Source organism: Megalopta genalis, chromosome 4 (assembly GCF_051020955.1).
Source record: "Megalopta genalis isolate 19385.01 chromosome 4, iyMegGena1_principal, whole genome shotgun sequence".
Taxonomy (NCBI): domain Eukaryota; kingdom Metazoa; phylum Arthropoda; class Insecta; order Hymenoptera; family Halictidae; genus Megalopta; species Megalopta genalis.
In genome coordinates, this window is record NC_135016.1 from 6760742 (window position 1) to 6782578 (window position 21837).

At 47.0% G+C, this 21837-nt stretch overlaps 2 protein-coding genes across 3 annotated transcripts in view; both read right to left on the reverse strand.

Moving 5' to 3' along the window:
- LOC117223720 (uncharacterized) overlaps positions 1-21837 on the reverse strand; it is a 210402-nt gene that overhangs the window by 86069 nt on the left and 102496 nt on the right. The gene's annotated exons all lie outside the window — the stretch shown is intronic.
- LOC117223718 (uncharacterized) lies at positions 12653-20895 on the reverse strand. Of its 2 annotated transcripts, XM_033476169.2 has the most exons (7): positions 20664-20895; positions 19723-19844; positions 18305-18488; positions 17993-18125; positions 13590-13966; positions 13405-13500; positions 12653-13260 (listed from the first exon to the last, which is right to left on the reverse strand). In XM_033476169.2, the coding sequence occupies exons 1-5, from the start codon at positions 20787-20789 to the stop codon at positions 13860-13862; spliced, it is 672 nt and encodes a 223-aa protein (XP_033332060.1). In that variant the 5' UTR covers positions 20790-20895; the 3' UTR covers positions 12653-13260; positions 13405-13500; positions 13590-13859. The 2 variants fall into 2 exon arrangements, with proteins under 2 accessions (XP_033332060.1, XP_033332059.2); XM_033476168.2 differs by lacking the exons at positions 12653-13260; positions 13405-13500; positions 13590-13966 and having other exon boundaries at positions 16971-18125.

The following is a 21837-nucleotide window of genomic DNA, read 5'->3' on the forward strand; positions in this document are numbered from 1 at the left end:
CAGAGAATTAATTGGTTCGCCTGGGAACAGTAATCGACCCGTATCCAGGATGATCTGTGTCAGATTCGTTGCGTGGGAGGTCAGATTGATGTCAGCAACGGGTCAGCGGCAAACAGAGGGGGCGCCGATGAAAAATTGTTTGCCGAAGAAAAATTAGTTGGAACGACGGGGGGTTAGTGGAAGGCACTTGACGAGACCGTGTTGGGATATGCGGCTATCGATCCGCAGCGTTTCCTCGGTTGATTGAATATTTTCTACTGAGGAGAGTAATTAACGCCCGGGGCGAGCGAAATCGGTGAAAAATTCAGGCTACGAGGGTAGCGCCGCTCGAGTGCAATCCACCGGCGGCACCCGTGTCCAATAATTGGGTTCACCCTTCCAAGGCCAAGTTCCCGCGATCAAAACGACCAAGAACGAGTCCCGCCGCCGCGCCGAAAAGCGCGGAGAAGCTCAACTCGAGGGTCAATCGACATCGAGACGTATGCAACGCTAAGCAGAACATTAACTGGAACTGTTTCGCAAAGACGTCTCCGGCAATCTCTTGCCACCGGTTTCGGACGTCGGCTCATTAACGGTCTGTGCTCTGAACCAAATTCGAGGTAGCAGCGCGGTGTTCATCGAATGCTACCGATAATCGCGTCAGCTGGAGCCAGCTTTCGAAGCGTATCAACAAGCTGACGTGATCCTGGGCGATGTCAGATGGGATCCGAAGTGGGACGAACTTCCAACTTCTATCGAGCCCCGCTGACGATTGCTACGTACAGTAAATTCTGTCTAATTGAGGCTCAGATTGTACACAAAATGGACAATTTGGGGGAAGGAGATACGACTGTTCGAGCCTTGCGACTTGCTTTATTGTTGTTGACAATCGGTAACTGTAAAAACGAGCCGTAAGGCTCGAATAATCGTATCTCCTCTTCCCAAATTGTCCATTTTTGTGCACAATCTGAGCGTCAATTACAGAGAATTTACTGTATATCGAAGCGAAAAGTATCATGCATCTGGGCGAAGAGTAAATTTTATTCGTCTGTGAGACTGCTATATTATTCTTACTTGGGTTCACTGTAACAAAAGGTTTATCCCGTTGATAAATAAAGTTATTATAATTATTATTATTATATGAGTGTCAATTAATTTTTGTTCGGTTCCAGCGATATGCAATGAACAAGTCTTTCCAGATAGATCGTTTTCTCGAAACGTAAGATCTTGCTATCATACCGGTATTTTCTAAAATTACATCAAATTAGATCCAAAGATTTACGCTAAAATATTTACTCTAAAAATATACAATTTCTAATGTTGGAAGCGATCTACATGATGCCGACATCGCCGCAATATCGAGCTAAAATAATCATAACGCGTTCGCAAGTTGAAAACGACACGATATAAAGTACAGTCTATCAATATTGTGGTTTTTTGCACAGGTAACATTCTATTATCTATTATTACCAACAACATACGCACTATTCTGATACAAATAATTTCCAATGAATTTCCAAAGAATTGTAAAAGTATTGCCGAAAAAGTTCACCTAGGTGAACTTTTGAACTATCAAATAAAAAACGATAAGGTACACCGGTGATCGGAAAAAAAAACGAAATTCGCTGCTGTACGATCGAGTGGACTTCAAACCCGCGATTTTAGAGCTGCGTAATTGAAATCATTTGCAAGGTGATTTCGCGAGGTAACGTTTACCGGGTACGATAATTCCGAAGTTGGTCTATATTAATAGAAACCGAAATGCATAGTTGCGAACCCGTTAGCGTCGCGGGGATAATTTGTCGGGAATTTTCGCGAGGTTCGCGGGGACACGTTGCACACCCGAACACACAGGCGACAATAACGACCGTAATGAGAAAACTTCACGGTCCGGGAATCACGAAAATGCTTCTCACATCGGCGGAGGAATTGAAGTCTACTCGTTCGCGCGGAAAACTGTCCGCGTTCGCACGCAGCCGCGAGCACGTTGTCGCTCGTATCTCCGAGCCGGCTCTCGCGTTTTTGCAGCGGCTGCTTCTGAATAAATAGACGGTATAGCACGACGAATGATCGCCGGCCACTCTGCAACAGCCGGGAGTTTACGACGACGTGTCCGCGGAACTTTTTGCCGGCCTATGTTACGAGCTTCCCCCGCCGTTTCTTGCTCGCTGTCTCGTTCACATTTAAACGGTCGAACTACCTCGGTAAATACCCCGCAGCGCTGTCCATACGTTATCAGGTGCTTCGCTCTTTACAGGAGCATGCAAATTCCGCTGCATTTTTCATGTTTGCCTCGCAGAATTTTAATTCGGACGGCTCGCTCTCCGACGCTTCGGGACTTATAGGGGAGCAGTAAATACGGTTCTGCCACGGTTTTCACGGCCGTGACAGTTTTACGTTCTTGGAAAATGTTAATTCAAGCGTTACCTTTGTATAATTTCATTGCCGCGACCTGCCAGCCAGCGTACAAAGAGCTTCGGTACACGATACCGCCACGGTTTCACGCGGCTCTGCCATTTTTATATTCTTTCGAAATTTTTTCATCCCGAGATAGCCTTTGTACGGTTGCGTTGCTCCGGAATAGCAGCATGCTTACTGTCACGAACACGATTATACCGTAGTTCTATGGCTCTAGGATTTTCACATACTTGCGAAACTTTTTTAAATTACAATGTACTCTTATCTCGAGACCGTGGATAATAAAATTACCTTCATTAATCACCAGAAACAGGATAGTCGTATAATTTATTCTTCAGTCTTAATAATTTTCATCGTTTGCGATTAATCATCAATTAATATTCCTATTTATACGCCTTTTCAAATAATTGCATTGTCTCGCAATTGTTTATTTGTCGAACAACTCCGAGAACATATTTTCAAATGTAACACGAAAATTGTTGAAAACGCCCAGGTCAGCTCCGTGCCGATAAAAAAGTAAACAGCAAACACACGAGAGTATTAAAAAAATCCACAGAAATGAAATTGCAGATACGGTCTTTAAAACACGTGCCAATTGTTGCAGCACAGTACAGATGTACCAAAAATGAGACTACATTGTCGAGAGGTTAATTAGGAAAGTTTTACTCCGCGACTCTGTTCGCGTGGAGCCGACAAAGAGCAGCGACAGGAATCGCGTTTTCGAATACGACCGTTTCCTCATTTTTCTACGGGAATAACGAGAAGAGATTGGGATGCCTCGCCGATACGAGGGGAGAAGGGAAACGCGTCGCGGAGACAACCGGGAAGGACACAACACGGGAATCATCCGGAACGGGAATCCGCGCCGGGAAGACACGGCACTCGGAATTTTCTGCCGGGGAATTCTCAGGCAAACAGACGTCAGTCTACTTGACAAGATCCAACCCGTCTCGCCTATTTTTCCCTCGTCTCTTCCGTCGCGGATCCGTCGTATCCGCCTTTGTAGCGCGGCAACAATACCGCGGTTGCGCGCGACGGGATTCTTGATAAATTTTAACCGGAGAATCCTATTTTTGTTCGTCGAGTAAAGAGTTGCGACGCGGCGCGCGAGTGGAATCGCAGCTGGAAACGCGACAGGAGAAAGTAGCACGAGAAGTTCGGTTACATGATGCTTTGTTACGACAATAAGTCTCCTTCGACTTTTTTCAACCGTTTGCACTCGACACCGTCATAGTTCTGTAGTAATTTCGCCCTAATTCGCGCTCAGATCGCGCACAAACATGGACAATTTGGGAAGAGGAGATACGATTATCCGAGCCTCCCGGCTCAGTTTTATAGTCGCCGTTTGTCAACAATTATAACAACGAGGTGCGAAGCTCGAATAATCGTATCTTCTCTTCGCAAATTGTCAATATTTGTGCGCAATCCGAGCGCGAATTAGGGAGAAATGACTGTAATTCTAAAATAGATTCTTCGATTTACAATATTCCCATTGTATCGTTACTCGTGCAATAGCTACACTTTTAACGAATTTCAAAATATAAACAAATTGAAACGCGATAGAACAATCGCAAGTGGCGCTTCAGAGTCGAGTCGCTCGAAGCGCAGGGAGTTAATTAAAAATTGTGCAAATACGCGGGAAAGCGGTACGTTCGTATGAACATCTATTTGGATTTCGCAGAAACGGGCCTGCTATTGAAATTCTGCTCATACTGTACGAAAAACTCCCTCTATTCTATTTATTTATTAATCCATACTGCAGCGAGGCAGAAAAATTGTACGGAACGAGTGTACCGTTGGCAGCACGAGAGTCCGGCATAAAAAAAAGGTACAGCAGGAAATCCAGCGATGTATTTCCCGCTTTATTTCCGCGACCCTCTGTTAACGAAGCTTAACTTTTTAACGCGTTTAACTCGGTATCTCGGAATTAATTGTTTCCGTTTGACAAAGTTCGTCGGCGCTGTGATTAAAGATCGAGTCCATCGATTGTAATTTATCTGGGAGAACGGGCAGGGAATTGGTCGCCGGAAATGCTGAGGGGAATCGCCTTGAATCCGTCGCCAATAATTCATTTCGAACGCCCGCAGTAACACGAGTCAGCCATTGATCAGACCTCGGTCCTTACCGATCATTCCCTAATGGAACGAGCCCGGCGATGATCAGAGAAATAAACAATGGGTAAACAGCTGATCAGAAAGCTTCTGTTGTCAATAATTAATTTCGAATGCTCGCAGTAACACGAGTCAGCCATTGATCAGAACCCGGTCCCTACCGATCATTTCCTAATGGAACGAGTTCGGCGATGATCAGAGAAATAAACAATGGGTAAACAGTTGATCAGAAAGCTTCCGTCGTCAATAATTAATTTCGAATGCTCGCAGTAACACGAGTCAACCATTGATCAGAACCCGGTCCCTACCGACCATTTCCTAATGGAACGAGCCCGGCGATGATCAGAGAAATAAACAATGGTTGATCAGAAAGCTTAGCCAGGCAAGCCAGTGTCGGTCGAGAACCAATACGAGAGCAGTTCGGACAAGTGGTGCGAACCAACGACTGATAAGAAAACTCTAGTCGAACAAGTGGTACAAGTACACGACCGACGACAAAACTCAGGTCAGGCGAGTAGAACAGGTCAACGACTGATCAGAAAACTATTCAACCGAGCAGAATGATTTCCGGGTCTGTCGAACAAGCAACCTGCTTCGCCTTTACAGAAATTAGACGGAGCAAGGACCGACGAGAACGTTTCCGGGTCTCGTAATTTTCAACGAAGCGACAAGCGGCTAATTGATCGTCGGAAAAGTTGTTGCGAAACCCTGGGCCGAGAGGATCGCGACAATTTCCCGCGGAGCACTCCGCGAGCCGGACACTTCTGGAATTCAAAAGAGCCAACATCTCCGCGGAGATAACTTAGGGCGCGCACGCGGGGACACGCGCTTTTATTTGTCGAGAGCGTGTCGTTGCGCTTCCCGTTTCTCATCTCGGCGGGGGAATAAGCAATGAGGGCCCCGGCGAAACAAAAACACGCTCGAGCCACGTTTATTGCCGCAATCAAACTGAACGCGGGCGCATTATCGTCTCTCTCCTTTTACGCGGCGCTTTTTATTGTGCGTCCTTCCTGGCCGGAGAGGTCGAGCTGAAGAAAAAAAGAACAACGGAGTTCTCCATGAATTTCCAAAGGGCGAATTTCTTTCTCTTTCTCTCTCCCTCTCTCTCTGTCTCTCTTTGTCTCTCTTTCCGCGTCTCTCTCGCTCTGGAAATAATGGAAAGGGAGAGGGCCTACGCGCGCGTTCACCGGCCGAGGAACTAATTCCGCGCGGATCGAGCCTGAGCACGAGTAATGCGAATAAAAAATGAAGAAGCCACGCTCCGGCGAGGCACGAAGTTGGCAGACGTTAGGGAGTGGATCGTATGATAATCCTCTTTCGCGCGAGAGATACCCTCATTCCTCATTTTTCAGCCGGAACTCGCGTGCGAGTCCCGGGGGACGTTGAACGCCACGTGGCAACGGAACGCTGCCGACCGAACGAATTTCGAGAACGACAGTGATAACAGCCACTGTTCCTAAGCGAGTTCCGTGGATCCTCGCTGAATTTATTTCGTCCGTTCCTCCGAGGCTGCATGCGTTGCTCTCTTAATTAGTTTACTTCCCGAACGCGCCATTATCATAATTATTTCACGTCACGTATGCATCATTCTCTTAATTATTTCACGTTCCGAACTGCACCATCAAACATTGTTTCGTTCTGCGCCGTCATTCACGAACCCCTCGCATTGTATACAAACACCATAATATACGAATGTAATACAATCCAAACGCATTTAATGAGTATCTTGTGCTTCGTTAGTGTACGCTCGCAATTCGAGAAAATTAGCGAAACGTTTCCATTTCATGTAAGATGAATCGCGAGAAAAATAATTGAATTCTCGCGAATTTAATTTCCGGCTCGAGGGGTTAATACTCGAACAGCCGGCCTTCTCGACTGAAGAAAGATAGGATAAAGGTTTAGGATATAATTTTTACGATTTCCCTTAGGAATTTTTTCATCATATTTTGTTCGGATTTACTTTCTAGACAAGTTCGTTTTCTCCGTAAATTTCAATGAAACCTGCGAACATTTAATTACACCGTCTGAAACTAGATAGCGAGATAACAATATTTCCGCTCGGGGTCCAAATGGACCCGAGCCCCTTCCGTCGAGCGTTAACGGTGAATTGAAAATTGATATCGCAACGGCGCACCGGGCGTTCCCATGACCTCGTACAAATTTTATGCGGCTTCGTTCAGAAAATTGAATATTGCAGGAGTGCAATGGCCACCTGGAAATGTTTCTATACATTTTAACAAAGGTGCGGAATTTTTTGAAAACAGTCCCAGCGTGTGACATTTCGTAGCCCGTGTGGACTGTGCATCGTTGCAAGCTTCTCGCGAAATTAATTAAATTCCGCCGGCACATTTTGAGCGGAAAGCGACAGGGAGACAACAGAGATTTCAAATTAAAGTTGAATCAGAATGGCTGAATACGTGGAAATGGCCCCCTTCCCCCCTTTCGTATTTTACCGGGATCTCTCTCAATCATTTCGCTTTGACGCGTACAAAGAAAAAAATGCAAATAACTGATGGCGCAGTCTCAATTATATTGAACAATGAATTTTCAAAATTAATAAACTCGGTTGCTTGCTTTTTCCTGTTACATGTTGGTCGGAACAAGGTAATTAAAAAAAGTCCAGTTGAGGTCGAAGGGGAGAATGAATTCACCAACGAAGTTCTCAGGCAAATTCAGAGGATAAATAATGTACCTATAAACAATGAAAAAATGAATTCGCATTAAAATATCGCATGAGTCTAATACACATGGACACGGGCCATGTAGACCGGAAACGCTATAAAGGAGGTAAAAACGAACATCACCGCGTAAATATCAGGCGAGCAAGTAGACACGGTCGGTCATAGTCAGACACAGAGAGCCGAGTGACGAACGAGTGCACACGTGCTCGAGGCCTCTCACCGTCGATTGGCCGGCAGCGTCGCATGCGGTGGGAACATTGTAACTAGAAATTGTTCACTTATCTTCGGCTGAATTATTTTCCAGCGCGCGGCTGGAACAGCACCTGGCGCAACCAATTCCACGCGGTCCGAGCACAGAATTAATCGCAAATCGAATGGAACGAAAATAACCGGCGCTTCGCGGTGATTCGGCGAAGCGGCGAGCCGCGTCGCGTCGCGTCGCAATTAAAACGATTTCCGGCGGCGTTTTATCAACGAGTATGGCAACAGGAACGGCTTAATTGCGAGCCGGCCAATCGGGAGCCCGGGATCAAGCGACGCCGCTTGCCGGCCAAGGGATGAAAACGGCGGACCCAGATTAAATCGGCCGCCAACGCCGCCGCCGCCGCCGCGGAGCCGCGCCGCGCCGCGCCGTTGCAAATTAAATTCAAATGTCGCGACCCGTTTATCCTGTTACCGACTCGCATTACCTAATAATTGAAATTTCGCGGCAGCCGGCGCGCCGCGCCGAGTCAAAAGCCTCGGCATAATGCTCGGCCGGTTGCGCACACATCGGCTATTTCGGGCACAGGCTCGATTTTCGGCGCCGAGCTACGTTTGCGAGATTAACGGGAGAGAGATCGCCGGCCCGGCCAGCCGTAAGCGACGATTCTCTGCTAGCCGACCACCGAGGCAAAGGTCCACACTTGCGGTCGTCCGGATCGGTGACTACCGATCCGGTGCCTCTATTGATTCGGTGGCCTCGAGGTGGCAGGCCGCGGTCCCGACTAATATCGCCGGCCACAGGAAACCACGCTGCGCTTCGTTCTCCGGAATCCTTCTAACTCGATTAGGAGAAATCACCTCGTCCACGTGACAGCGTCCCGGTCTCGCATTTTTTGAAATCCTGACACGGATCTGTCCTATCTCGTGCGACTTTTGCGACGTTTTTATCAGGCTCCCGACGATGTTCGTGAATTTTTAAACGACGAGAAAATCAACGTTCGAGATACGACAGAGCAGATGTAGGTATTACTGCGGTTTCTAAATGAAGAGGAGTACTTTGACAGAGAAAATAAGATCTTTTACGCTAATAAATTGACAACTTGAGCTATGCACGTTATTCTTTAACTTGAATATTTACTTTTCTGAAAAGATTGGAACTCTGAGATTTATAACATATTATCTATGTTATGATCGCTTCTCATTGGACGGTGTTAATAACTCGTGGACGATGCCTCGGAGAAAATGTTTGTAAAGGAGAAAGTTACTTGGAATGACCTCAACAACCCTTTATTTCCCGGAATTTTGGGACACTCTCATTCAAAACTGCACTGAGCTCGTTGAGGCACGCAGTTTGTCAATTTCGAAATTTTAGCAGCCACTCACCGCAGTAATACACACATGTAGAAAGAACTATAAAATTATGTGCCAATTACTGTGGCTAGTGGGGACGATTTTGCAGAAAGATGATGATGCCAGTGTACGTCGTTTTTTGTAACAAAGTAACGCTTACTTTATGTAAAAATAACGCTAAAATGGGAGTAGTTTATTGTTAATCAGCAAAACATAAATACCCTACGAATCAGCTGCCATTACGAAACTGCGATTTCTGTCGCTTGCATGCCATAAATGATCAACATTAAACACACAAAAAATTATGAGATTCATTGTTGAAAGATTACGCACTAGAAAACGTAACATTTGATTACTTTAATAAAATACCGCAGTATTTGGAGCGTCCGCAGTGAATGCCCACACTTGCCCTATTGGATCACGTCACTGAGAGACGATTTTTCGTTAATAACTCGTGAACGAAGCCGCGGATTGCATTTTCGCTAAGGAAGAAATTGATTATTAATTACCAAAGTATGAATGCCCTACGAATCAGCTGCTATTAGAAAACTGCGATTTCTGTCACTCGCATGTCATAAAACACGCTAGAAAACGTTGCATTTTATTACTTCTATAAAGTTACGTAATTTATGATGTCGATATGCGTATCACAGGAGCGTCCTTAGCAAAATCGAAGCAGCGATAATTGTCGAGAAGTTCGAGCCGAACGGTCGGTGGAATTAGCGCTAGAATTAGAGCAAGAAGGTCAGCGGAACACTCGTTAACGCGAGCTCGGAATAAAAATTCTGAGACAATGGTGGCCGGCGATCGTGGAATGCATTGTTCAGCATAGCCTCGTAATGGCACAAAGGGGTAATAATTCTTGATTGGTGCAACAATCCCGCGCTGTTGCCGCGGACGACCTTTGTGCTGGCCCGATCAGCATTCTGAATGGCCAATTTCGATTCGGTGCAGCGGCTCGGCAATTTACACGCTGCAACTTCGCAAAAATATCGGAACGGTTATTGGCTGGCGAAACGTTCCGCCGAATTTCCGCGGCTCGATTAAACCGAAGATTGTTAAAATACGATAACCGTGAATCGCGCGATATCAGGTTCCCGCGAATGCGTCACACGCGAAATTCAATTCGATGAAAATTCTGCCGCGCGACCGGGGCGGCCGTTCGACAAACCATCCGCATAATGTTCGCATGATCTCGCGAAAGGAAGGAATGCTCGGAGACGTCGTCGATGAACGAACGTAACTGAAAATTACGCGGAGGAAAACGTTGAAAAACATCGGCGAGCGGCTGCTTCGATTCTCCGCGTAGTACGAAAGCCACGTGTGAAAAAGTGCAATCGTTATTGATTTATCAGCATTCAGCCGTATAAGATGCAGTAGTTTCGGAAGTAAAGAAAAATTGTTCGTTTCATCGAACAGCCTCGTAAGATAGAATCTGAATAAACAATGTTTCGTGCAAGAGATTACGCGCTCTTTTTAGGTGGAATAAGGAGCCATTAAGAAAATGCATTACAAAGTGCTCAATTATTTTAAACAGCTCCTCGTAATATCGTCGTAACGGGAGAGAAACGAGCGACATTTCAGGGCGCAACAAATCGCAGGTTTCCGTGATAGAAAGAAAAAAAGTGCTCGGGGACATCTTCAATGAACGTTGGCAACGGTAACGAGGGAAACAGATTGCGTTCTTGCTTGAGAGGATCTAGATGTTACGGCTGCTGGCGGTTCTATAAATTTCCTCGCCGCGTGTTTTTACGGGCGTTATAATATTTAATTACAAATGGAGGGTCGGCGAAGGGCAGGCATAAAAACGGCGTTCCTTGATTTTACAATATCAGCTGGCGCAGGCCCCAGTGGCGGTAATCTCCGGTTCGACATCGATACGGCAACATTTCATTTTTACGGGCGCTCAACGCTTACGGAAACACCGTAACCATGCTTGCATTCCTCCCATAGGCATCGGGAACGAACGGAAATGTCGGGCTGCGAGCGTTGTCCCCGGAGAAATTACATCGAGTGCCTATCTCTCTCCAACGTTACAACATTTCCGTGGAAAGTCTGCAACTCGGACGCAATTCCCCGCCAGCCGGCCGGCAGCCGCTGTCAATACGAGCATTAAAAAAACAGCGGCGTTTTAACGGGAAGCTCTCGGAATCGTCGCAAGCTCGTGATAATTTTGTTAAAAACCTTTCCTCGGCTGGATCAACGGAAACCGCGTTCGAACGGGCGAGATATTAATAACATTACCGCTCGTTTCATCACCGCCGGTTTAATTTGAATTTTACTCAGACACGCACGCGGGGCAAACGCAACGCGGGATTATTGAAACCGAAATTGTAAGGCAGTGGCCGCATTAAAACAAACGCTCTCTGCGATACGTTCAAACATTTCAGCTCCCTTCGTTCTAGATATTTGAATCGCGTTTAATCAAAGAGCCGCGCGCAGAGACGAAAATCTGAACGAAGATGAAAAGTTCCGAAATGGCACCTGTTTATGAATTCTTGACGGTTCAACCGCTCGGCAGAAATTCGCGTAATTTTCTGTTCGTTCGAAGCTTACTTTGTCGAAGATATGGAAAAATTGTCAGTCCGAAAGAGAGTAATTTTTCAACAAGTTCTGATTTTTACAGAGAGACTCTCTCAATAACGATAATCATTTTAAAAAATCGAACCAAATTATCCGAATCATTTTGAGAAACCTCAAATAAATCCTTAAACTCTTGAACGACTTCTTTTTCTAAACACCCTGTACATTTGTCCAAGTCCGTATATCGTCGCAACGATGTTTCCTTTGACGTTGGACGCGGATTTTCATTGAGATTCTGCACGCAGAGCAATGAGGAATTTGCGGGGGCGGTGCAGCAGCTTCGTCGAACGTTTGCAACTTTAATATCCGATGGCACGAAATAGCGAGAATTTCCGTCGACGGAGATATTCGAAAAATGGTTGATCCCTTAATTGTTTCTGCGGAGAAACGACCGAAAGCGAAAGATCCGTAGTTTCGCGTGCTCGCGGTGCTCGCCGCGATCCGCTCGGCGCGCATTCCGACGGATCAAAGTGCTCCCGTTAAATTGCCATCGTGACGAAATTCGAGCGATGGCAAAGGGAGGCCTCTCCGACAAATTGGAACGTCACGGTCCCGGAACGCTGCCGGACTGGTGCGTGAATTCTACATTCCGGAAACCGCTCCAACAAGGGTAAGCACTTAACAGCGCTGACGTCACGACAACGCCACCCTCTAATCGTTACGCGCGACGAGGGTTGCATTGTAACCGAGGAAATGTACCGTCAAACGCGCCGTGCGAGTTTCCGACGGTGATTTTTCGCGTCGGGGCAAAATTCTCTGTCGCCCCGCCATCGAGGAAAACGTTCATATCCGCGCGCGCGATCGAGCCTTTGTGATTTTTTCGGGGGAAAATTGCGCGGATTAATGTCCCCGCCCTCCACACACACACACGCGCGCGCGCGCATACGACCGGCTAATAATTTACTCGTGATCTTGCAGCCCTTTGTAGTAACAGGCGAACGGTTCCCTTTGTGACCAGCCCCGGCCCATTTGTCGCTTTAATCGAAACAAAAGCGGGCCCCGCCCGGAGTCTCGCGCGATACTTTCCTCGTTTTTCGCGGCTTAACCGGCAATTATTACGTTAATTGCGATTTAAATTTCCAACGAGTGGGGCTGAAACACTGAAACGGGGACAATGTTATCCGAGCAATTTCCGCGCGGAAGCCACCGGCCATTTGTCCTGGCCGGCCGGCCGAGAGACAGGATTAAATGGGAAAAGGATTTTCTCCGGCGAAAAAAATATTCCCTTGGATTAAAAATTTGTGTCCGCGCGGCAGAAGGCGCGGCCGATAAAGCCCCGCGCTGTCGGATGACAGCCGGCGTTCCCAAATTTTTCGGCGGGTCGCGTCCGGTCAGGGGAGACAGGGAGGGAAGCGCGGGGGGAGACTTCGGTTGATGCAACCGTTTGCGGAATGGGAAGACACGAGGCGCGACCGTTCTGAAAAGAACTGTGTCACGCGAGAACAGACGCGCCTCGTCGGTAGGAAGTCTGCCACTACGGAGAAATATAATTACTCGGCTAAGTCCTCGCGACAGGTTGGCCCGTTGACTTTTCCCAGCCTCCTTAATGATCGTCAAGGCGCGACGACGAGTGTGGCGACACACTGCCGCGCTAATTTATCATGTACGAACTGTGTCACGTCTGTAGCCAGCCTTTAAATCCACTCGTCGCAATGGAGTTGTTCCTTTGAGCACGCTCATTCTCGGTTTTATCATTAAGCGAACAGTGTACACGATAATTCGAAGCCAGAGAGATGGTACGCATTATCTTGATAGCTAGAAGCTTTCCAACTCTTCTGGTGGGCGGGGACCAGCGATCGTTGGGAGGAGCCAATCCTCTTGATGGGAGTGCCGTTCTGTGACGCTTTTCGCGAGAGAACACTCGTTGAACGCAAGAACCGTGTATGTAAGCCAGAAAAATTCACTGAACTCTCATCAGCAAAATTGAGGACAAACTAGAAGTAGCAGGGGACATAGATCAATGGGAGGGATCAAAGTTTGCAGCGAGGTAGACCCCACCCATTGACCTTGATTGGAGAACAATCGCCTGGCATAAAGAACCCTGGCGAGCCATATGTTACAAAGAAAAATGCTCTGACCTTTCGTCAAGGGTGTCGTAGGGCTGATGTAGGTCATCTTGTGAGTGGAGGCATCGATCAGTGGGAGAAGTCAATTCTCTTGATGGGAGTGGCCTTCTGTACGGATTTTTTTTAATGAAAGGACAATAATCAAACAGGGAGAACATTTGTGTTCGGTACGCCAGAAAAATTCTTTGAAAGCTCACCAGTAAAATTTCGGACGAGCTGGAAATGGGAGGAGACGCAGATCAATGGGAGGCGTCAAAGTCTGCTGTTGGTTAGGTCCCACCCACTGACCCCGATGAGAGAACAATCACCGAGCACAAAGAACCCTGTCGAGCCACATTTTACAAAGAAAAATGGTTTGACCTGTCGTCAAGGGCCTCGAAGGGCTGACGCGAGTCTTATTGTGAGCGGCGACATCGGTCAGTGAGAGGGGCCGAACTTCGCGACGGAGTTGGCCCCGCCCATTTGCATTATTTCTTCCCTTTCTTCCTCGAAGCTTTGCTGGCCGCCTGCGAACGGGGCGCTTTTGGTTCCGGGAACGGTTCGTGGGTGGGTTTCGATTTGGGTTGCGGGAAACCTGGACGGGAGATTAAAACGTAACTGGAACGGCGTCCGGCGGACACTGAGTGCCGCGATTACGCCAGGACACCGATAAGAAGACACGGGATAATCTATCCGGCCGGGTTACGCGAAGGCTGACAGTAAAATTCGTTTACGAGAGCGGTTGATCTCGCGCGACCGAGATTAAGCTCGTTACACGAGCTTCATAAACCGGCCGCGGACCCTCCCCCCTCCACCCGCCGGGACACGGATACACGTATACATTATGCTTAATTAAGGGGCCATTCCACACAGTCGGATCAAATTTTAATAATCCAACGTCTGGAGGCGGCGGATAGTGTGCGAGGGAATCGTAAGCTGATATTTCGAGCGAGTTACGCGGCACTCCGACGCGCCAGTTTTCGCATAAATTTTCGTCCCGATGAAGCAAACACCGGCCGGAGATATTAATAATCTGGCGGGTGGTTCTGGCAACATTTACCTTGAATTACAACGGCGAATGATTAAGAGGTTTTAAATAGTTTATGGAATACCGAGTGACTAGCTCAAACTTTCCTCCTCGGCTTGTTCATTATGTAGTCGTCCGCTGGAGGAGGACGGGTCAGCGGGCGTGGCCAGATTGCAGTCAAGAAGACGGCTCCTCCCATTAAAAAATCATTTGCTGTCCGAAGTATCGAAAATAGTTCGGACAGAGTTCAGCGAAAACTTTGAACGGCGAGCTTGCGAGTTTAAATCGTGGGCGTGGCTACTCCAGAAAGAAATAATAGCTCCACCCACCGGCTTTCAAGCGTTACAAGCACGCTCCCGAAATGCTCCGAACAAATAATCCGTTAATTCAAGGTTCCGTAGTAGAGCTCCGAGAGAGCAGAAATGGCCGGTTCGGTGAGACGCTTCTTCCCGGATCTTTTCGTTAAGACGAAGGACGGGCCATTGTGTAATGTAATGGAAACGCGATAAAGCAAACGGCCGTCTTAAAATACGGTCGCGGATTCGGAATGAGAGAGAGAGAGAGAGAAGAAGCTCGCCGTGGCGGGCACGGTTCTCAGATACGTCGCATCGCGATATTCGTGTTCAAACGGCTGTGAAAATGTCGAGGAGAACAGGCGGCGAGGTCTATGCGTCGCCGCAGTGAAGTGTGCATCTCGTATGCACGTAAACTGTACGTTATCCTTACATATCTCAACGTGACAGCCCCGCGAAGCGATTCCACGCCGACGTTGCCACCGAGTACGTCTCTACCTTTTATCCCAGCTGGGCTTCGAACGTCCCACCGCGTTTCGAGCCATTCGGAAGCAACGACAACGACAAAGACAAACACGCGAAAACCGTCCCATTCGTCGAATCAAAGAAAAATTCCTCCGACAACTAGAACCAACGAAACAGATACACACGATTTCTCCGCGGCTGCAAAGGAAACCTCGGTGCGCTACGATGAACCAAGAGTATTGACTCTATCCGCGTACGCGCGGGTATGTTGAACCTTCCACACATTCGTCGCTTTGTGCACGCGATTAATCAACGCTTTATCTGCCACGCCGAGCGGATAAAAAATTTCATAGAATTCGAGTGGTTTATTCAATCGAATTAATCTCGAGAATTTAAGTTGTATCACGAAAACTATGTATATAATTACAGTTATTTTACTGAATTACGTTAGAATCGCAAAGGCGAAGTTGCATTGCATCGATCGCAATTTTAAACGTTCTTACAACTTCTTTGGAACGTGTTTGCAACATCGAACAAATTAAGAATGATTAAGCGGAATCTCTAATTATATAATTTGCCAATCACATGGAATTTCAAGCGTCACCGATTTTCGTCTGACTTTATAGAAAACGCGACCACTGCGCGGCGTTCCGCGATCGACGAGGAAACGGGATCCGCCATTCTGGGTTCGTCAGTCGGATCAAAGGGTTCGATATTTTAATTAAAGGAGAAAGAGGGAAATCGTGGTATTGTCGGCAGTCGACGGAAGAACCCAGGGAGTCCCGTTTCACAGAGGGGCAAACAATTAATCGAACGGCATCGAGCCCTGCGAGGCTCGCCGCGACAGTTGGCAGCGGGACCATGTCACGACCCTTACTGAATTAACGATGTAAGTAAACGCAATTAAAACCTGGTAAACACACGGGACTCGATCTCCGGCCGGCCGGCCCCGAAGAGAGTTTGTGTACCTTCTTCGTGGTGGCGATGTGCTCGGCTGACCAATTATTCTTCGACTCGGTGGCCAACGACCGGACCGTGCGCCACCGTTCCCAGGACTTCTCCTGTGTTTTATCACCAAAGGAAAAACCGTCCCGTGTGTCCGGCCGGGCAGTGCATTAACCGGGAATTGCGACAGCCGGAAAAATTGGCGGCGCTGTAAAAACGATCGGCCACTTCGGGCTGATTGCGGCGTTTCGATTGCTTGCACGCTATTCACCGAAGTGAATTCGGCTGGATGCTGCCGGCCGATGCATTCCGCGTGAAATAGGGCTGTTTCGACGCTGGAGCAGCTCCGGCCACGCCCACCGCGTCTATCCCAAAGCTTTGACCGCGCTTACGTTCAACCTGTCACGGATTTTAAGCCACGCCCATGACGGATATCTGATCCACGGTTCGGCCACGCCCATGTAAAGTCTGCCGATGCCTCGACCACGCCCACGAGAGCACTGTTTACGCTCCGACCACGCCCACGCGAAGCCCGAGCTGGGCGCGAGCCCCGCCCGCGTAATTGTAAATTAGAAAATGAAGTTCTGAAACCGGGATAGCAGTTCGAGCTTATCAATTTGCAGTTTGAGTGAGTTTGAAACGTTTTAAGAGGAATCACGGAAAATAGACTATTTGGCAGGATGAGATTGATGCTGCCGAATGAGATCGCGTTTTAACGAGCCGCACGTTCGTCGCGCGGAAGTAAAATCAGATTATTAGCGCGAATCCCAGTCGCGTATTAAATACGTCGGCGGACTGGAATCTGGTTGAATGAAATAAACAGTAGACACAATGACGGAAGCTTGTTCCGCGCCGGCGAGCAGAAGGGAAACTGGTAATAAAGCTTTATTTCTGGGGGAACGAGTTTATGAAGAAATAACAAGGAAAGAGAGAGAGAGAAACAAACGCAAATGAAGTTACTATCCCCCCTCCACCTGCCGTCGGACGGGCCGTTCCGTACTCCGTAGAATGAGAAATACTGACAGCGGAACAGGCGTTTTTTCTAAAAATTAAAGAGGCCATTGCTCTCCTTCGTTGCTCGGAGAAACTGAGCGACTCTTTGTCGCCTCCTCAGGCAATCTAACGTAATTATATCTACACAATAAACATTTCGGATTACGCGTCTATGGTGCACGGTGATTTGTTCCTTCCATTTCGTTTCGCAAGCCCCGCTGAATAATATTTAGCTGAATGGAGATAATTAAATGGAGAAGGAAGCTTTGTTAAAAAAAACAGACGCACAAAAAGCTCGAAGTTATTATTTCGTACGAATAAATTTGTGCTTTTGAATACGCAGCACAAGTTATATTTTCGTTCTTTACGCGTCTATATTTTTTAGCATTGAAACGTTCAGCTCGTACCGTTTCGATTTTTGGGGCTAAACCGAGGTCTTCCTATAACTATCTCCTGGTCACGACGCATCGTTAAAATTTTACAGAAAGTGTCTTCCTTTTATGATTTATCGAACGACACATCGACCCTGGTCACGACGCATCGTTAAAATTTTACAGAAAGTGTCTTCTTTTTATGATTTATCGAACGGCACATCGGCCGTTTAAATCGAAGAGCAGTTTCGATACTCCGAACCGCCTAATACAGTAATTTCTCCCCAATTCGGGCTCGAATTGCGCACAAAAATGGAGAATTTGGGAAGCGGAGATACGATTATACGAGCCTCGCGGCTCGTTTTAATAGTTGTTGACAATCGGTAACTACGAAAACGAGTCGCCAGGCTCGAATTAGGGAAAAAATACTGCGCCCTTTGGTTTGGCTGGAAATTCTACATTGATTATAACATTCCGTCGGGCCCCGTGAACATAATCTATCGGACAGATTGCCTCGCGAGACTCACCCTTTCGCAAAATATTCGTCTGTCTGGCGACGTCTCTGAGCTCGGAGCCGTGTAACGTCGGCGTTTTCACGAACAGGTATCGAAACGCCGCCCCGAGATTGTCGCTGCGCCTCTTAAAGACCAACAGAGCACACTGGAACGCGATAAATACGATTACCTTAGGCGACGAGCCAATATTTGCTCGCGTATGAAGCGGTTTCAGTGGGAGCGACTTTCGGTGTTTATTCACCCCGATGTCTCGAATGAAATTCATTTTACAGCGCTCTATCGAGTTACGGGGGATTCCCTGTTTGCTCGCGAGCCGGCTCGTACCTGTAGCAGCTCGATGTCGGACAGCACGACCGACGACAGCTCCTCCTCCCCCACATCGGAACCGTAGTCGCTTATACTTCCGATCACAACCTCGCCGGACGCTCTTCTGTGTTGCATGTTCCTAAAGCTCATGCTGTCCGCCCGCGTACTGACGATGATCGCTTCGTCCATCACAACGTAGATTCTTTACAAGGACATGGATCGTATTATTCGGTCGTTTGATCCATGAACGACGCGCTGCGCTCATAACGAAATTGTTATATCCAGTCTAATCGACGATTATTAACATCGAGGTACTTCGCAGACCTCTGCAGAGCGTAACGAATTTTTTTGGCGAATGAAACCGAAGCGAGCGTAAAGAGCAATGTCTCTCCTTTATAACGAGCCTAAACGTGATGATCTACGATTTTTTTGCGCCATTATATGACCATTTAAATCGAAAGGGTTCGCCAAGACGGGGCTCAAAAATTCAGCGTAAAGCGACGAAATTCGAAGGGCCGTAACTTTGTTGTACATGATCGTATTGCGATGAGTCTTAGCTCATTCAAAAGCGCAAAGTCTAAACTTTCTAATCGCATTAGCTTCGGTAAATTAGATTTGCGGTGCCATTGGTCATTGCGCATTTGCAACAAAGAGTGATTTTCGCAAAAGTTTGAACTTTGCGGACCTGTAGGAGGCTTAAAGAATTTTTTCCTCTTGCGAAACCTGAATAGATTTACAGAATGAACTTTGCCCTTTCCAACGCGCCCAAAAACGTCGCTCCACGATTTTTCGGTGCCATTATATGACCGTTCGAATGGGAAGTGTGTCGGCAGGAGTTGAATTTCGAATTTCAAAAACTCCGTGAGGAACGACGAAATTCAAAGGCTCGTAACTTTGTTGCACATGATCGCATCGCGATGAGCCTTAGCTTATTTAAAAGCGCAAACTCTGAACTTTCTAATCATGTTTGATTCCTTAAAGTAGATTCGCGATGCCATTGATTATTGCGCATTTGCAACAAAGAATGATTTTCGTAAAAGATTGAACTTTGCGGACCTGTAGGAGGCTTAAAGAATTTTTTCCTCTTGCGAAACCTGAATAGATTTACAGAATGAACTCTGTCCTTTCCAACGCGCCCAAAAACGTCGCTCCACGATTTTTCGGTGCCATTATATGACCGTTCGAATGGGAAGTGTGTCGGCAGGAGTTGAATTTCGAATTTCAAAAACTCCGCGAGAAACGGTGAAATTCAAAGGGCTGTGACGCTATTGCAAGTAATCGCACCACGACGACCCTTAACACATTTGAAACGGCGAAGTTTCTGCTTCGAGAACGTCTCAGTTGCTTCGATCCAGGCACACTGATCCGTTGGCATTCGCAATTTTCGTAACAGCGATTTCTCGCGATTTGGTCACAGTCGCGGGAATAATAATTACGCATGGCTGAAGGTCAGTTTGAGCCCGCCCACCAGGCTGATGAAGTTGAAGATAGGTACGTAGTCCCGTTCTGCGATGCGACAGTAGATTCGGAAGGGTTGCTGGTTGCAGATCGTGCCGACCTGCGTCGGATCGGTGGAGAGCGAATCGTTGAAAATTTATGAACGTTGAACGGTCGTTGTTCCCGACTGGCTCGGCGCCGCTTGGAACGACGGACTCGCCGTCGCGATCGAATTAATCGTGATTTTTCACTGGAGCACGATCTCACCGATGGATTTTATGCACGCCACAAAACGTTCCCGGAGTCCCCTATCGCGATCGATTCGCGAGCGTCGGCGTAGAAAAGGAAAAAAAAACGACCGAACCGCTGCTTTTGTTGTGCGCCGTCGAACGACGTTGTCCTCCGCCCACGCTTCCTTTTTTCTCTCTTTCTCCCTCTTCGGCTTTAGTTTATTTATCGGCGTGGGCGCGTTCAGCCGCGACGGACCAGATAAATCGCGGCCGGAGGAACTTTCCATTTATGGTTCGAAAAGCCACCGCGGCCGATGACGGCCAAGTGCCGCGGCGGGGCCCGCCCCTCCGATTAATGTTAAGCGGATTAAAACATTGAATGGGCATTAAATTAAATTGGCCTTGATCATTCGCGGCGCCGAGCCGGAGCACCGGCCCGAGTATCCTGTCGATAACATTCGCGGCCACTTTGAAATATTTTAAGAGGGATGGACGAGATGGAACCGGATCCCGTGGACCGTCCTTTCTTGTACCCTCTTCCCGATTAAAGCGGATTACGATTTTACAGGACTAAAACCTTCCCCCCTCCCCCCAGATTCCGGGTAATCGATGACGAGAGAATTCTTGACGGCTCGCGACGGTCTACAGGATGCTCGAAGCCTGGCCTCGAAGTCGTTCCGATAGCTGGATAACGATTGCCGGCGAGATACCTCGGCGAAGAGATCGCTGATCCTGGGAAACACTTCGTCCTTCAAGGTTATGGTCGTCCTCTGCACTATCAAACTCGGATTGCTCACGATCGTCACTACGATTTCGATGGGAGGATGCACCAGCATTATTCCGAGTGAAATTTTCGGCCACCGATTACGTATACATTCTGGAATTATATTTTCTTTCGCAGCTAAGAACTTGAGAATTTTTTAATATGCCATCGCGTTCGCAACGAAGATGGGAACGGTCTGAAATTAATTACGAGACCACGGATCTTTGCGCGAAATACAATTTTGCTGAGAATTTAAGATACGACGCGATAAAAGTGCAGAACGATTGAATAAATTTCTTATTCCAAGTACGCGTTGTACTAGAAATTGCGAGAAGACTAAATAAATTCATTTCTGTCATTCTTACAGGGAAGCACAAACAATTTAAGAAACGACGCGATAAAAGTAAAGGACGATTGAATGAATTTCTTAATCCAAATAGGCATTGTACTAAAAATTGCGAGAAGTCTAAATAAATTCATTTCTGTCATTCTTACAGGGAAACACAAACAATTTAAGAAACGACGCGATAAAAATAAAGGACGATTGAATGAATTTCTTAATCCAAATAGGCATTGTACTAAAAATTGCGAGAAGACTAAATAAATTCATTTCTGTCATTCTTACAGGGAAACACGGCATTCGCGTAATTAAACGTGCAAGAGCAACGATAGATAGTTCTAAATAATTGTCCGTCTTGCACGAGACGTCGCAATAAACTCCAAACAGCCTTTAATATCGAATAGCGTTTCCAATTTTTATCCCGGTCCGAGACCAAGCAGAAATATTGAACGGAGCTGGTCCCTCAACAATACTCTCCAGGGACGTTTTAAGTCGAGCCTCTTCTTGGAACAACCGGAGATAAAACGATAAACATTATCTTCCTCCAATCATCTCAACCATTCCAATTACGTTTATGCCGAATCTACGTCCCTTTCAATCAATTCCCTCCTCGATGTGTTGCAAATCGTTGTCGTATTATAATATAACGATAGAGACAAAGTCGCGGTCGTCTTCGAGAAATCTGCCGTATCAAAATTTACTACTTAAAGCAAGATGTCAACCATAATGTCCAATCGAAAAGGTTTGTTTTATTCAAGAGAGATTTATTCGAGTTTAACAT

Bases quoted from the DNA above. Each gene is read 5' to 3' on its own strand.
- LOC117223718 (XM_033476168.2), bottom strand. From the start codon at position 20,789: ATGCTGGTGCATCCTCCCATCGAAATCGTAGTGACGATCGTGAGCAAT. The intron at 19,845-20,663 runs GTATCTCGCCGG...GATCCGACGCAG, and splicing joins TCAGCGATCTCTTCGCCGAG to GTCGGCACGATCTGCAACCA. The intron at 18,126-18,304 runs GTACGAGCCGGC...ATCGCGTTCCAG, and splicing joins CCGACATCGAGCTGCTACAG to TGTGCTCTGTTGGTCTTTAA.